Genomic DNA, 17,290 nt, shown 5'->3' on the forward strand with positions numbered 1-17,290 from the left:
AGCACCAACGACAGACGGATCGAACTTCGGAATGCAAAGCTGCCACCCCTAATAGACAAGTCCAAGCTTCCCCAAAGACGAGTAAAACCAAGCTTATACGAAACAAATGATGTAACATTTTCATATTCTTTAAACTCAGAGAAAGGAATACGCTAGAAGTTAGTCAAACGGATCTGCAGAAGTTGTTTCATGACCACAAAAATCTTAGAATATTGGAACTCGGGAAAAATTCTGACGCTTCTCCTGTAGTTCCAAAAATGAACGGTGTAAACATGTGAATATTGAGGTTTTTGAGGTGACGGACAACTACTTTGTGTTTCTCCGCAGATTACACAAATATGGTCGGGAAAGTGGACCTGGAAACAAGAGCTATCCACAATGACCCAACAGTTCACGTTCTTCATTTTATGTGTGGTATTTTTAGTGCCATGTCCAGGATCGCCAGTCAACAAAACACAGGGGGTTGGAATGGATAGCCAAGATGATGCCCCGAATCAGAGTACAAGCGTTTCCAAGACCTTTTCATCAGAACTCAAGGCTACAAGCAAACCCTATAACAATAGAACACTAGAGGACTTTTCAAATGAAACTGTGGTGGATTTGCATGTGGAAAATGAAACACAGAAAGATATGAAGAAAATTGATCTTTTGCTCAGGAGTTTCCAAACTGATGAAATTAGTCATTCTAAAGAAAGTAAGTTTTTGAAGTTTATATATCGTTTTATCAGCTTGTCTCTTACTTCACAGTTATGGAGCGGAAACGGCACGTAACATTGGATGCAGTGTAAGTATGGTCTCCATTTACTGGTTAAAAGTGTTGAAAATCGCATAGACAGCCAAAAAAAAAAAAAATACAAATTAGGCTAAACCTGATATATATAGCTGCTGTTTGATATATATATATCTGCTGGTTGTATGTAAGCTTAGTTTTATTAATTTATCTGTCTTCCTTGACTCACCTTTTTATGGCAATCTGATGAAAAATCAAATGTAGAGATGGCGGCGTTTCCACCTTTACGTGTTATTTGCTGTTCTCGTTAGCTGATAGTCGCTTCACACCAGTGATCAGCCAAGGAAAACAGAAAAGAAGACGCTATGCAATAAAGCTGGAAACGTCACCATCTCGACATCTGATTTTAATCAGATACCTTGTTAGGGGGGATGTCAACCGCTCCTTTGTTTAAAATTCAAACTAATGTCATGAATGGTAAGCAGGTAAGCTGAATCCGAAACAGACCAAACGAATATATTACGAAAATAGATATAAAATATTCTTCGAGTCCGGAAGACAAATACTTAGCTAGACATTTGCCTTTTTGTTTGCTCGTTTTGGGATCAAACAGATTTTGTCCTACAATGTAATGTGCAATGGTTCCTTTTTCTCTTTCCCATTGCAGTTCCCTCGGACTACACAAAAGAAAGTTCAGGTTCAATCAAGCAAGGTTACTGGCTTTCATTTGACTTTCCCTGGCACATATTTTCGGTGTTCATCGATAGAAAAGAAAGCAACACATTTCTACATCGCAGTAAACGGTAAAATCTTTGTCACGGCCGTAGATATGTAGACTATCTATCTAGTCTATCTATCTATCTATCTATCTATCTATCTATCTATCTATCTATCTATCTATCTATCTATCTATCTATCTATCTATCTATCTATCTATCTATCTATCTATCTATCTATCTATCTATCTATCTATCTATTTATCTCTCTCTCTCTATCTATCTATCTCTCTCTCTCTCTCTCTCTCTCTCTCTATCTATCTATCTATCTATCTATCTATCTATCTATCTATCTATCTATCAGTCATTTAGGGAGACAGGTATACCTGTCCCTGTCTATCTGTCTGTCTGTCTGTGCGTGTCAATGGCAGATTTATGTCAACTCTGATGCATTCTGATTTAGCCCGTTCTCGGCAGTTCCTATCTGATTAACATCAGATGTAGCGATTTTGATGTTTTCACCTTTGCTTGTTCTTTGCTGTATTCGTTTGTAATACACTCGCTAAATACTAACGAGAACAGGGGCGCGTTCGATTCGCACGATCGTGATTATGATATATCTGACATTTTTGAAATAGAGGCTGTAAAAAAAACTGGCTATGACGATCATGTTTTCGGTTGACATGGCTGTCCTCAGTATTGACAAATGGTCAGTTTTACAGATTTCTTCAATTTCGCACATATCCTATACAGTATGGAATTAATGTGATGTCGTTACGTTTTTCCCACAAGAGTGACGATTTTCAGATTTTCAGTTTGTTATGTTTTGAATTCTTGATTGCTAAAGCAATATCCCACTGTACATCTTTTCTGGTAACTGGCTGTTTGTCTCAATATCTCCGCAATTCTAGTTCAGCTGTTCGACTTGAGAAGTTCATTATAACAGCAAAATACATTATACATAAAACCGTGCTCGGAATAACTTAAAGTAGTAAGTATAACTACTTAGCATGTCCAGACACGGTCACAAGTTAAGTCATGGTTTTTAATTATCCGCAACAATTTTCGTGAATCTTGGAAGAATCCCCATTTATTGCTTGTTGTCCAAAACTATATGTATATTATCTTATCGTCTCCCACTAACGACCGTAACCAACACTGATCTGTCAGTGTTTTTGTGAGACGTTTATGTCGGAGAGAGAGAGAGAGAGAGAGAGAGAGAGAGAGAGAGAGAGAGAGAGAGAGACTGTAGCGGATTCTGAATGCTGTTCTGAACTTTGTTTTAGGAGGGCTGAGTTGACCTCAGGTGAGGGACCACCACCATCAGACGCCAAGAGACTGGAACAAATTGTCAGTGGAGAATACAAAGATTTTAAATTTGGATTCCCTCCCAGATACCTTTGGTGGCCAGAGGTAAGACTCAAAATTAATATGCGATTTAAGGGAGAAAGATAAGTCACGTAAGTACCACGTATTGATTTGGAATCTCCCGATTGCAAATTTTTATTTACTTTTTCTTGTTTCTATTTTGTTACTCTGTTTTGTTTTGTTTTGCTCTTGCAAGTCAACTTATCATGCCTTTTCTGTCATCAATAATTCGGCATGAGTAGTTGATCATTGGCGTAATATCCTACGTGTCTTATATCTTATTTGGTCGTGGAAAGAGGGAGGTTAATATTTGTTTTCTATTTCTCCATAATTGTTTTTCTTAACTTCTCGGGATAAAATTTGTATCGCCATGTATCTTTTCAGACTCCAGAGGGCACACCATTTTGGAAGAACTGTGTGTACAGATCGAAGGTTGGAACTCGGACTGAAGAATGGTTTCAAAAACGAGACGGCAACAGAAAAGTTTGCACATGGGAGGAAGTGTATGAATACCATGTGAAGTTTCACGACCGAGGCTGGTCATTTGAACTGGCGGTTAGTCTCCTCTGAGTTAAACACACTTTCGGTTTCATAACTTGCGATTGACTAAAATATTGCACAGTATCTAGAATTTCCCATCATGCATCAGCTGCCAAACACAATCATCTATACAATATTGAAACTATCAAGAGCAGCATACCATTCCGCAAATGCTGTTAGACTGGAAGATCCGTCGCTCGAGGGCGCTCTCTACACACCCCCTCAAGCGCCGGATCTTTCAGTTTAGAATACTGTGTGATTCTTGGGACTTAAGTTTAGATTTTGAATGTAATTTGTGCAAAGAAAGTAACCCTATATATAACATACAGTGGGCTAAATATCACGGTAGCTCAACAGCAATACATAAGTACTCCGTTACCGCAAAACTAAGGCGCAAGTAAAATGGCTTCACCTTGATAGTGTACAGAAAGCAAGAAACTGATAGACAAATCGAATTATACTCTAATTAGGGTAGGACTGGTTGTATCTGTTACTGTTACGTGGTGTATTAATCATCATCATCATCTTCTTCTTCTTCTTCTTTTTCTTGTCTTTCACCTTCCTGCTTCGACTTACTCTCACAGAGTGTTCTACTGTCTTACATAAAATGTCTACGAGGGAATGCCGATCAGGTAGTGCAGTACTGTCCAGGTGAGGATATCAATGTTGGAAAAAGAGACAAACGATAAGCTAAAAAAGAATAAGTAAGGAAGCACGACAATGACTCATGAAAGTTATGATGATGATGATGATGGTGAATGTGGTAGCATTAGCAGAGAAAATGATGGTGAATGGGTTTGTTGAGACGAAGTTAATGGTAATTCCGTCATGAGCGTATTGTTTTGACATTTCAGATCCCTGTAAACACAAACCCTGTACCGGTCCCCATATGAAAGGCTGTGAAAATGTCGGATCACGTGATGCAATTCGTTACAACTGTATCTGTGACGATGGCTATTTCTTCAACACAGAAACCAAAGTGTGTGAAGGTAAGAATAACTTGAATTTGAAAACATCAGCAATGTCTAACACCAGTTATTCTGGTTTTGACATACCAACAGATAAAGTGATCTAAGTTATACAGGTTCCTTGTACACGATTTCTATTAGACAAACCGGTTAAAGGTATACTGTCACCTGTTCAAATTTTGCCACAGTTACCATGGAAAGAGAAAATCTAACCAATCATAGATCTTAAGCGGGTGGCCGCTTTTTAAAAACAGCGCCCTCACATGGATATTTTTGAATACCAAGGAATATAAATGCCGCTTTGACCATATATGGGCATATTTATATTAAAGGTGACTGTATACCTTTAAGGTAGAATGCGCCTCGGGGACAGATATTCGGAATCTAAATTTTTGTTTTGAATACATTTTTGGTCTGCACCATGTGAAGGCTCATTTTGAAGCCCGTGGAGAAATAAAGTTTCCACTGCCGGATTTATGTTGTTGAAAATCAATAATTGTATTTCCCCCATAAATGGCGGCCATATTGATTTTCGAGCGTCGGAAAATATTGGGTAATTTGTTTCTCTAGTAGGAAGTTTTGCACGGTAGCCCATTCTTGCAGTTTCTTTACAGAAGATTTGAGTAAAAGTTGAAGTCGATGTGCATTACCTTCAATCAGTCCAACTTATATAGCGATGTATTCTCTCGCACAGGGGAAAATTTTGTCCGTGAATTCATGTATATATTAATTATACTCTTTCACAGATTGGACTTCCCAAACATTAGTAGCACTTCAGTTTAAGAAACTGAGCGAATATGACATTCAACAACTAAAGTACATTTTTCTGACCCTTTTTCTGAGCAATTCCCCCACCGTAATACTCACTTACGGAAACCGTCGTTTATTATCTCGCTCAAGAAAGTACTCACAACTCGAAGAAACCCAAATTCCTCATTGTACTCATCATTCCATGCGATCTTGATTTCATCTTCTTTTTAGATATTAAAGTGTGCGGGACACCGGAAGAGAAGTGCATGCCGGGACACACTAGTTATTGCGAGGTAAGGTTAGATATGGCGGCGTGGCTTGACAGAGAATAAAATACCTCTAACGCTGCATTTATCTCTACAGAGGACTTTATAATACTCTGTTTTGCACCTATTTCCGATTATACATGAGTTCCTGTACAAGACCTTTCTTCATCAAATCTTAAAATTTTCTTCGATTCGCTTTTAATCACTCTAGATACAGCGCAGAGTTTTCAACGTTGTCGCAGACGACGACAGACGGGCTATCAGGTGGTCGACGTCGTTTAGTCAAGCAAAACTTAAAGTGATAGATTTTCTTCCCTACGATCTCAATTTTTGACGTTGAAAATACAAATATTGGCAGTAATTACTCGAAAATCTCCAACACAGTCCTTACCGATGCCAAAAAACAGATGTTTTATCAAATTTCCTCGTTTTTAGGACAAAGTTGGTCTTGACCATGACTGTATCTGTGAGACTGCGTGGATGGGAGATAGATGTGAGGTCCCCTACGATGCCTGCATTGATTTTTCCAACCCTTGCGGGGTAAATGGTCGATGTATTCCTCATGAAGGTCAAAGGTCATGGAGCTGCCAATGTGAAGCCATGTGGGGAGGTAGAATATGGTTCCTTCATACATTCGTTTTATTCTACTTTTGATTGCAAATCACGTAAATGTTTCGCCATTGGTTAGTCCTGTGTAATTTCACTTCGCAATTGAAGATTAAATTTTCTTGGTGAACTTGTAAATGACCTGCCTAAAATTGTAATAGTCGTTGTTTTTGCTAAATTGTTTGATCCTATGGTTTTCGTTCACGTTCATGTTCAAAAAATAGACGATCCGGAACAGCCTGGAAGAGACTGCAATCGGAAAAACAACATGTGTGAAGATCTTATTTGTTTTAACGGAGCCACGTGTGTTTCATCGAGATCTGGCAAACGAGCAACTTGCTTCTGCGCACCTGACTGGGAAGGCGATGACTGTAGAGATGGTAATTATGGGATAGCGAAATATTCATATGCTGGTCAGGGGAAGGGAGATAATCTTGCACATTGATGTATCCACAGGCATTCGACTCAATGCAAGCAAACCGTTACTGATGCAACCAATACTGCATGGTTGCATCAGTGACGGCTTGCTTGCATCGAGTCGACGAATACCTGTGGATGTATCTATGTGAACTTTCTCACAGCCACTCACTGGCTTAGCAGTGTGATCCTTTCCTGACCCAGTAAGGCAAACCGAGCTGGTGCAGCCAGCCTCTACTCAGACCATAAGTGGGTAACAGATTACAGACTGAGTAGCGAACCAGGGGGCTGTGAAAGGGTAGAATATTTTCATCATTGCATATTCATTTCCGTAATGTAGGTGCATAAATACGAAGAATCAACTTGTACGTTAAATATACTTAGCCCTCTATACCTCCATCCACCCATTCACGTATATTCGAACGAGGCTTGCTTACAAAGTGATTAATCATGCATTGTGGACCATAAAATCTAATCTGACACGCAGATAAGAGTAAGAATTCAACTGCAGCAAAAGTTAGTGCTCCATTGCTCGGTGAAATTGTGCCAATACGATATATAAACGGTGAGTTTGCGATATATCTAATAGTGACCTCGAATAATTTTGTTACGACGTTGCTTCACTGATCTTGAAATTCGATCTTGGCACGTCAGTGTCATCAACTTTCGCATAACATCATACAAAATGGTATGCCATGTCTAAAAGCAGCATGCACTGTCAGCAGATTACATCTACCACGGGAGAACACGACCATGTTGATTACTTGTGCAAAGGAAAGGTTGTTGAGTGATAACTTATCGATCAAACCTGCAGAGAAACCTCTGTGGACGATGTGGTTTCCATGGACACAGTGTTCTGTCAGTTGTGGAAGGGGTGGCAGGAGAACGCGACGTCGCTTTTGTGATCACAAGAAAGCAGACTTCTGTGGTAGAGGGACGGACTTGGAGGAAGAAATCTGCATCATGCCATTGTGTTTGATAGATGGTAAGCTATAATTTTGAGAGAGAGAGAGAGAGAGAGAGAGAGAGAGAGAGAGAGAGAGAGAGAGAGGGGAGAGAGAGAGAGGAAAGAGGGGAGGTAGAGAGTAAAGGGGAGGGAGAAAGCAGGGAGGGAAAGAGAGCAAACGAAAAAACAAAAGGACTGAGACAAACAGGGTCAAGTGGACGCACATAGCAAAGGTTTATGTTTAGGTAGTCTGCATCCATGATTTATCGTCAGTACCTTGTGTGACAAAAGGAATTTCTAGTTTTGCCTTTTCAATCGTTCCTTTGGTTCTGTTCTTCCTTTGACAGGTGAGTGGGGTCCATGGCAGAAGATGTCTGAATGTAGTCACAACTGTGGTGGCGGGAAAATACTGATGACGCGCAACTGTTTCTATGACACCGACGATCCGGACGCCTACGGTAAACCTTGTCCCGGGCAGCCAATACAGTATGAAAACTGCAACACTGCGACGTGTCCTGACTCTCGTAAGTCGTATCAAGTTTCTTCAAACCATTTCAATGTGACTCCCCGATTCTAAATACGACTAAGTTAGAAAATGTAAAAACATTAAGGGTTTAGGCCCGTAAACGTGTGTGATTGACAGCAATCGAACTTTTATCTTTCTATCCGATAACGACCGGTAAACACTATAATTACATGTATTGTCAGATGAAGTCTCTCTACATCTTTTAATTATGCTGTTTCTGTCTGTCGATCTGCCTTTCCAGTTTACATATCTTTACATTACATTACCTAATAACTTTTTAACGTCACAATTACATCGTTAAATTCAAAAGGTCACATGACCATTTTGAAAAGGAAAATGCCTTCTCTGTTTGTTTATCGTAAATTCATTCGTTCGTTTGTTTGTTTGTTTGTTTGTTTATTTGTTTGTCTGTATGTATGATAGTATGCTTCCTTTTATTTTATAAACCAGAAATTCAGCAGCTGCTCGTTGACGTCCAAAGTCTCGCGAGAAGTATTATCGCTCAGGGTGAAGTCACGGGAGGTAAACATTCGTACTTTTTCCACAAAAATCTCTCACATTAAAAATGTCGTTTCCTCTTCGAAGTAATTGAAACGTTTTCCTTACGAGTAAAACAGTTAGCATGTTGCATCATGTCAGCTACATTGCTATCTAGAATGCGTGCTGCATTGATGTCGTTAATTAAAAACATCATGGATCAAAGCAATTTCTACGCCCGAACTGTGCGAATAATAACAATATTCCAATATTCTGAAGAGGTTTCAAGCCAACAAAAGCAATGATGTAGCCAACAAAAGCAATGATGTAAACCAATTTGATTAAAATCAAATGTAGAGATGGCGATGTTTCCGGCTTTGCTTGTTCTCTGCTCGTTAGCCAGGCTACCACCATTGGCTAATGATAACAACAAGGAAGCAAATCTCTACATCCGATTTTATCCAGATTGGGAGTAAACCCGACAGACAAACGGTTAAAACTATTGGAAATTAAAATCTTAATATTTCAACAACACTTATCGTCAGATTGGGGAGTGTGGACTTCATGGACTGAGTGCTCATCTACGTGTGGTGAAGGGTACAAGCAACGAAACAGAGACTGTCTGCAAGAAGGAGGGGACTGTGGGGGCGCTAAAGAGGATTACGCAGACTGTTATGAATCGGGATGCGAAGAAGCAAATGGTATGAAGCTATTGTTAGCCAGGCTATGTGGACATTTTACGCTGACAAAACTCGTTCTCTTCTGATCCAGTAACTTGCATTTTTGTCCATGTTCGACTGCATCTATAATTATTTGACTCAAAAACAAAGAGACGTGTTTGATTGGTGACTTGAAAAAAAAATGGCGCGAAGACATTTTAAATGACTGAAGCGCGCAAACATACCGAAAAGCACAATAATGATTGTTATTTAGGGTGTGTTCAAAAATTCCGACCAGTGTGCTCGAGCGACATGTCATGTGAGTGTACAAGAAAAAGGCTATGTCACCTAGCAAGACAAGGTCAGGTCTGTAATTCCACTGTGCAATACTCCTCATGTGTCTATATGTTGTCGACGTATTTGGCATCTACAATTTGGTGAAAAAAAACTTTCTAACGTAATGCTCCTAGTATAGTCCATCACAAATTCGAATTCCAAACACTACATATTATTACATGACAATAAAGGCAAACTGCGTCATCGACATTTCTTAGGGTTATTTCCCTTCACAAATTAAGGAAAAGTAGCAAAAGATATTGATAAAACAAGCGATGCTTTGACTTGCAAGAGAATTCCACCTCATATTACATTGTTTTCACCAATCTTTAATGTTCATTGTGAACACTAGGTATGTTACCCTGGAATACATGGTCAGTATGGAGTTCGTGTGGCTCTGGTACGCCCACATGTACAAGAACAAGACATTGTCCGTATGGTGATAGTGACCCAGGTAAATTGTATGTGAGCTACCCTCACACCGTGACCCTGTGTCTCCTCACATAAACAAAATAAACCTCAGTCAACTATAGATGAAAGACACTTCTCCGAGTTCCATGAGCGGCATAACATTATGCATTTCGCGAATAAAGGCTGGGACGGCTGGCATGGCAGATCGGATACGGATGCTCACGTGATGGGAGGAAGAAGTCTCGACCTTTCAACTCACTTATTTGCTATCAATGTTTTACACATTTAATGGCCGATTGCCTATATGAGGGCGGATTGTATATCAAGTTGTTGTTATCGCACAGTGTCATTTATCTGAAAGAAATTTGCAAAAACCCAATTATTCAGCCGCTATTCCCAGGGTTTGCAGCTGATTTAATGATTTACACAGTGAAAGCTTGCAGTCCAGACCCTTAATCTTTCTGCGGATTCAGAATACGTGCAAACTTTAATAAATATGTAGCCAGCATTAGACAGCAGAAGTGAGACTGTGTATGTGCTTTTCATTTGTCTTTCAACTTCCAGACGCATGCCCGGGGGAGTCGATACAGCAAGCACAGTGCGCACCAAGTCAGGGTTGTACGGGTGAAGACCCGTCAACTATCTTAGATGCTTCAAATGTGATGGGCCCAGATGTGGCAAACACATACCAATCACAGAACGTGAAAGGCGATTACTACGGTGAGTTACCATAAACTTATGTGCTGCTCGTGTATTTCAGAAATATAACAAAAAAGTCGTTTACATAAACTTTGATTGATTTCGACACGCGCAGAGATCAAAACTACGATCTCAATGACTTGTGTTGCTAATCGGAACAGGGAACTAGCTGTAACCTAGGCACATGTGTCTTCTTAGAACTGTTTTATCATTGTCCAAAGGCTATTTACAGACCGTAGCCAAATAAAGTTTTGCAGTGAAAAATTCCATCACCATTGACTTGTACTGACTTTCAATGTCTCCTTGGTGTCTTCTTTGAAACTTGTCATCTTGTAACAGACCAAAAGACGTACAATAATGCAATGAGACGTCGTCGAACTGGTACCAAGAAGTCCCAGAGTTCAGGCGGTGGTGTCGGCGGAGGTGTGGGCGCCACCATTGCGATAGTCATTATCATTGCCGTCTGTTTTTTCAAAAGGTGTGGAATTCTTCTTTTTCTGTTGTCGCCCTTTCTGAGCTATCGCTCATCAAGTATTTAAATGAAGTGAAGATTTGTTTTCATATCAACAAAAAAGTGTCAACCCAAAAAGTAATAGCTTCGTCTATGTCAAAGTATCAGTTCACGTACAAACATTCACGAACCTGGTAAGCAAAGCATTTTAAGAAATGATGATGTACAAATAAACCTTTTTCATGTTATCAGATCAATAATCGAAATTCTTGCGTTTTGAATTCCTTAAACATGGAAGACGTTACTTTTTGAAGGCATTGAATAAATATGTAGTTTCGCCATTTAAAATAAATAGCCCAAGGTGCACTACATGATATGGTGTTATACAATGACAGACGTCTTACTTTGTTTTTTGTTGTTTTTTTTTTATTTTGCGCTCAGGAAATACTTTCGTGCAAAGCTCTGTGGAGGATCGGATTCTGATTCGGATGCAGAATATCGGCCGAAGAGACGAAGAAAGAGTTTTGATTACGATTATGATTAAGTGAGGTTGTCGCGGAGTTCCACAGGGTGTGAAATTATACAGAAAATAATGTCGCAATTCACGTCATGTCACACAAGCATTGAGGTGTCTGTTACTTTTTTACACTGAACAAACGTTTTTACAGCTAAAAGTGATTGCATTTAGATTGATTTTTAGCGATATCTGTACATGTTATAATTATACATAAAACGAATTAAACAATAATAAATAAAATTATGCAAACTATTTTGACATTTTATTGTCGCACGTAAGTAACTACATCTTGTGTTCTATTGTTAGAGCATTGCAAGTATGCCACCTTCACTTCGGATTGTGAACGCAGCATAAATGTGAGCTGTGTGTTCTCGACAAGTGACGATTGAATTCAAATATGCAAACAGAATTTCAGTGTGTGAAAATGACAAGCTACGTCATGAGATTTTTGACTGCGTTGACACAGTGTACGTTCGCGTCTCCTGATATCTAGAAGAGGATATGCCGAGCAAGTGCATGGCGGGTACATATTAAATGTTGAAACACTGTTATGGACTTCAAATATTAGTCGGGGGAAAGTTGCTCACTCTTTGACGTAATCATGTAACAAAACCACCATATGTCAAATTTTATTAACTGTACACTCCTATATTGACACTGTATTGATTGCTTTGATTGATTGAGTGCTGCAACTATTAGCATTGGTCGGTTGTACAGTAATTTCCATTAACAATTAGTTCAATTTAATTTTAATCTCGATAGATTGTTTTCGATTGCTCATATTTCTCTCACTGTCTTACCACAGACCGGGTACCGCCTATTACAAGACCGGTAACTCTGACTTTTGATTATTTTTTACTCACACGATTGGAAGTAATCTGGGATAATTGGATCTTCATATTTTTCAAATTTCTCAAAAGTGTTGGGTGCCATATAGCTGAATGTTGCAATATTACAAATTACTCATACAACAACTGTGTAACTTAAAAAGAAAAGCAGATGAGCTTACATTTGTAGGTTAAAACGACCTTACTTCACTATCCAATTATCCCAAATTAGTTCCAATCGTGTTTACTGTTTTGTTTTTAATGTCAACCATATTTCTTTTTTCTATTCCCAAAGCATGTAGAGATATATATACGCCGTATATAGCTTATCAACTCAGCCTGCACATTTACAGACTGCATTATTATTGTTGACAAGTGAACTCTGGGCTGGACTAGAATTCAAATATAAACAATAACAGACGATGAGTGCATTTTACATAAGAAGCTAAATTGTGGATTTTTCAACGTGCTTTTAGGATTTCTACAAGAACTTGCAAATGACATACAAAATAAAATATAATGAAAAAAATCTTCAAAAATTAGAGTGACAGGCCCTTTACGGATGTCGGTGCCATGTCAATGTCAAAATTTATACATGCAAATCATAATAACGTTTCCAGTCGACACATGGAGCTTCCCAAAATAATATCAACGTAATGCGCTGACATATAATGAAGACATATAGACAGACAAACAGACAGACAGAGACAGGAAAGAGACGGAGACAAGTTTAGGGGAGGTTAGAAATTGTCAACCGCGTTCAGGAATTTTTTTGTTGGGAGAAAAATGAGATAGATGATTACAGTACTGCAATTATTACTCTTGCTAACGTTGATGTAAAATTTATAATTATTTTGATAATTGAAGGAAACGTCTGATATTAATATCGATGCAAATTGCAATTATCTTTCGGCACTCAACAAATAAATCAAGTTTAGCCGAGCGTTGACACTACAACAGGAAATTGTCGGAAGTATATTTAATACATATTGTATTTCCGAGAATTAGATTGTAACAAAATCTATACTTCGAAACATTGGCATTTAATATCACAACTTGTTGTTCACTGGAACAAAGATAGCAAATTCCTTGGCTTTACTGTTGTGTTTACGCGTATTTCACCGTTGTTGAACGAAGAGGTGCAGATATTATGGCTCTCCGAATGTTAACATTGACAACTTTAGGTCTACTTTGCTGTCTTATTCAATTGAGTGATGCGTTTTCTTGGCAGTCCTGTGGAGGTAAGTCTTCAGCGTGACAAAACAAATTATTCTCAATTTTGGAAAGGACAGACTGAACCACACTTGAAACTGGTAAAAAATTCCACCCGTTTAACTCATTTGTTAGATAACTTTCAAACCAACAGTTTCAATGGGTGAGTATGCGACTTCGGGAATAATATTCGAGTCTAGCCATAAGTGTACCAAGTTGAGACAATTTTGATCTGAATCAATTTATTCAGCATCGATGCATCATTCTTTAAACGCGAGTGAAACTTCTAATATGGAAGGCAAACATAAGTAGTTTTTTTATTTTGCGTCCGCCGCGCGCGTAAGTTTTTGTAGGTTGGGGACGGCAACCTTACATTTTTTTCCGTTGAAGTTACATTCATATGTTTTACTTATCATTTGTCATGATCATAAATGCAATGATAACTCAACAGAGAGTTTGTTGAAATCATTTTCCTTTAATTTATTCAAACAAATTTAGAGCAAGCCTTGTACAATTTGGACGTTTACGAAAAAGATTTAGCAATATGACATCCTCGTTCTTCTTTGAAATGTCTAGTAATATACAGAATTATATTACCATGCCCTGTCCGTCGCATTTTAATTGGTCGAATGAACCATGCGACTGACCACAAATACACAGTGATGGTTTGTTTACATGCCCGTGAATATGAATAATTTTAAAACGTAGCTTGTAGGCTAATTGTACAAAGATTATAATCAATCACAAAACAAAATGAAGCACTTGTGGGTCAATTTAGATAGTTTTTTCAAAAAATCTCCGGATTTACAAAATTTGTACAGAAACGGTGCGTGACAGTGCGTTGCGTATAGCACTAGTTCTGGGCCCCGTTGTCTTTCAAGTTCGCATGGGAAATTTTCGCAAGTTTCGACGGTTTTCTTGGGTTCTTTGATAACACAATGGAAATACGCACTCGCCGTGCCCTGAACATCAACGTGTATTTATGGGCGCTGGCGAGAGGAAAGCCAAAATAAAGCCAAGCCCTCGCTAATTTTGGCTTTCCTCGGGCGCCCGGGCCCGTTAGTTTTCAGGGCGTCGTCCATTATTTCTACAATATTGGCTTGTCAAACAAGACATTGCTTTCACAAGACGATGATAATCCTAAGGTAGAATGCCCCTCGGGGAGAGACATTCAGACTCTCAAATGTTTACAATTCTTTTCTGGTCTTCTACTTTATGGTAATCATTTTGAAGCCCTTAGAGCAAGCTGTTCGTATTCTTAGCTTTTCGAAATTCGGATTCGAAAATTTAACTTTTCCCTATAGCTTTAACATGGGAACGGCGGCCATTTTGGATATTTCAAATATCGTTAAATGTTAATGCGAAGTAATTTGTATCTCTGGTACCAAATTTGCACTGTGACTCCTGATTTGTATTCTTGATAGGAGTAAAGAATATTTGAAAGTTTCATTGTCGAAAGTCTGAGCAAAAGTTTACGTGTAAGTCTTTCACTTTCGAGGCGCATACTACCTTAACAAAACACATATGTCCTTCACCGCACAGGTGACTTCCTGAAAATCAAAGAACTGTCCATATCACCTGAGCCCGTAACTGCCCCAGGAAGAGTCGATGTCGTTTATGACATGGAGTTTGGCAAGTTTGAAAGCGGAATGAAGATTTCATTGGATCTGAAACGATTGATCAAAATTCGATGGATCGGAACTATGAGAATACCAGTGCCGTGTGTGTCTGGCTACGGGTCGTGGTGAGTCATGCCAAACCTAAGACCTATAACAATCACTTTCCATCTCCTCTCTTTTCTCTTTCGACCACAACTCCCTTTTTATAGGACGACGAAATACCTGCGTAATTTGTTGAAAGTGTTCAGGTAATACTTACCATACTTAAAATGAGCATGAAATCAAATTATTGAACTCACTGAAAGACGCAGGTCACAACATTTTTAAGCTAGGCAAAAACGATTCCGCGACTGTTACAGTAGCTGCGAAGTGTAAAAGTAGTGTTATCCTCGTAAAGACAAATTAAAAACGATCACATTTTTAGGGAGGGCGTCGAAACTACAGTCAAAGGTCACATTGGGAACCATACCACCAATGTAACCACTGAATTAAAGGCACGTTGGCGATTGATGCATGCTAAAACATGTTTGTCAACATACGTTGTAAAAATTAAATGTTGCAGCTATGTTGACGTGACACATCTAGATATCGTGCGTGAAATATATTGTTTGTAAACAAAAAAGTTGCACAGGCGCATTGCCGACGACCCCTCAAAACGGTGCACTTTTTAGCTTGCACGTGCTCACATATTTACTCGTCTCCTTCTAAACTGCCCAATTCTATTTCTTATAGCACATATGACCTGTGTGACATCGTGGAGTTCATAGCATCCACCGAGTGTTCACCGGAGCCAGGTAGCGCTTGTCAGTGCCCACCATCGTTTTCTGGAGATTTCCAAGGCGACATGTCCATGAATCTCGGCGAACCTGCGTTTGGACTTTCCCTCATTGCAGATGTAAGTTAGACTATAATTAAAAAGCGGTGTGAATTAGCCATATTAAAACAAATTAAGGAAAGAAAAAATAACTGAAGAGGCCAATAAGTGGAGCTTGCCAGACTGAATTTTATGCCTTCCAAATGTACAGACGTACATGTATTCAACGCAATTTTATCGATATAAATTTCAACTATGATTCATCTTACATTACAGTTATTATTTAAATTTACCTTCTGACTTGTTCTCTATCGTTAGGAACATTATGTCATTGCACATATTGGTGCTATACACAAGACTTCTGAACGTCGGACGAATTATACATACGATGCGAAATGCAGCGAGTACCTCCCAAATTGAGCAGACAGATAGCTTGGTTTACTAGTTCGAGTCGGGCGGGTGGGAATTGGGGTGAGGGATTCATCATAATTCGACACAAGGTGAACTTGGGAGCTACACAAACAGGAAACTTGAAACCATGCTGCATATTGCTATACACGGTGTGCACTACAGACAGATGTACCACACAGCACACCGAGATACGCACCAGCTTATTACAAATGTGAATGTACTAGAACATTTGAAATATATCATATACTGCTTTATTTCACAGCGCCCTCTTTTAGTGCTTTTCCGTTCCAACTATCCTTTGTATTCACTATTCTTTTGCAGGGAAATTACGAAGCTGTCATCAAGGCGTTGTGGTCTGATGGTAGTGTGGCGGCCTGTATGAAGGCAAATATCAGATTGGAATTATGAAAAGAACACGCAGAAAAAAGCTTGAGCATCTTTCGATACAAATTTGAAATAGAAATTGTGTTCACTGTGTGATTCTTGGGGTATATTAATAAAGACCACACTGTGACGTAGTCACATCATGTACCAGACATCGTCTTAAGATTCCGAGTCGTTCTTACCAGGGAGATCAAATCGACATTTCAAATACTTAATGACATGTATAAGTTTGATTCTGAATCAAGTGTGGCGCTATCAGCCTCGATGTGAAGCCAGGCTGACTTAAAATAGTCAACGCGCTAAAGGGTCTATAAAATTACTTCGTTTTACAGTGTACGTCAATATAAAGTGATTGGGAAAATGAGTAGTAATTTACCATAATTGCTTGTACTCTGTGTAAAGTCATCATAATATTCAGGAAATAGGCAAGTTTGCTAACGTATAAGCTTACTTAATTTTTTAATAGGAATCGTAGTTTCCTCTTAAAATTCTTTACGATGTTTAATGGCCATTGTAATTCTAATTATAAACATGTTTCCCCGTCTATAATTAAGGTAATTCACATTATATGAAGATTTTAGATCGTTAGTCATGCGCATGCGCATAGAACGCCATTGACGTTCGTTCAGTCACTCTCTTG

At 38.9% G+C, this 17,290-nt stretch overlaps 2 protein-coding genes across 2 annotated transcripts; both read left to right on the forward strand.

Moving 5' to 3' along the window:
• The first annotated feature begins 269 nt into the window (after nucleotides 1–269).
• On the forward strand, nucleotides 270–10,450 carry LOC139124299 (uncharacterized). Its single transcript, XM_070690443.1, has 15 exons — nucleotides 270–694; nucleotides 1,398–1,533; nucleotides 2,733–2,859; nucleotides 3,199–3,369; nucleotides 3,939–4,005; nucleotides 4,209–4,343; nucleotides 5,304–5,365; nucleotides 5,774–5,948; nucleotides 6,169–6,324; nucleotides 7,176–7,346; nucleotides 7,655–7,831; nucleotides 8,284–8,355; nucleotides 8,856–9,011; nucleotides 9,658–9,759; nucleotides 10,281–10,450. The coding sequence occupies exons 1-15, from the start codon at nucleotides 379–381 to the stop codon at nucleotides 10,448–10,450; spliced, it is 2,193 nt and encodes a 730-aa protein (XP_070546544.1). The 5' UTR covers nucleotides 270–378.
• Nucleotides 10,451–13,231: 2,781 nt separating this feature from the next.
• On the forward strand, nucleotides 13,232–16,802 carry LOC139147122 (ganglioside GM2 activator-like). The gene is made up of 4 exons (XM_070718029.1): nucleotides 13,232–13,451; nucleotides 14,965–15,166; nucleotides 15,774–15,936; nucleotides 16,588–16,802. The coding sequence occupies exons 1-4, from the start codon at nucleotides 13,361–13,363 to the stop codon at nucleotides 16,672–16,674; spliced, it is 543 nt and encodes a 180-aa protein (XP_070574130.1). The 5' UTR covers nucleotides 13,232–13,360; the 3' UTR covers nucleotides 16,675–16,802.
• Nucleotides 16,803–17,290: the final 488 nt, after the last annotated feature.

The sequence above is a fragment of the Ptychodera flava genome, chromosome 2, assembly GCF_041260155.1.
Source record: "Ptychodera flava strain L36383 chromosome 2, AS_Pfla_20210202, whole genome shotgun sequence".
NCBI lineage: Eukaryota > Metazoa > Hemichordata > Enteropneusta > Ptychoderidae > Ptychodera > Ptychodera flava.

Excerpts from the sequence above, each read along its gene's own strand:
- LOC139124299 (XM_070690443.1), top strand. The coding sequence starts at position 379 with ATGACCCAACAGTTCACGTTCTTCATTTTATGTGTGGTATTTTTAGTG. Across the intron at positions 695-1,397 it reads AATTAGTCATTCTAAAGAAA|TTCCCTCGGACTACACAAAA; the intron begins GTAAGTTTTTGA and ends TTCCCATTGCAG. Across the intron at positions 7,832-8,283 it reads TGCGACGTGTCCTGACTCTC|AAATTCAGCAGCTGCTCGTT; the intron begins GTAAGTCGTATC and ends TTTATAAACCAG.
- LOC139147122 (XM_070718029.1), top strand. The coding sequence starts at position 13,361 with ATGGCTCTCCGAATGTTAACATTGACAACTTTAGGTCTACTTTGCTGT. Across the intron at positions 15,167-15,773 it reads GTGTCTGGCTACGGGTCGTG|CACATATGACCTGTGTGACA; the intron begins GTGAGTCATGCC and ends TATTTCTTATAG. Across the intron at positions 15,937-16,587 it reads GACTTTCCCTCATTGCAGAT|GGAAATTACGAAGCTGTCAT; the intron begins GTAAGTTAGACT and ends ATTCTTTTGCAG.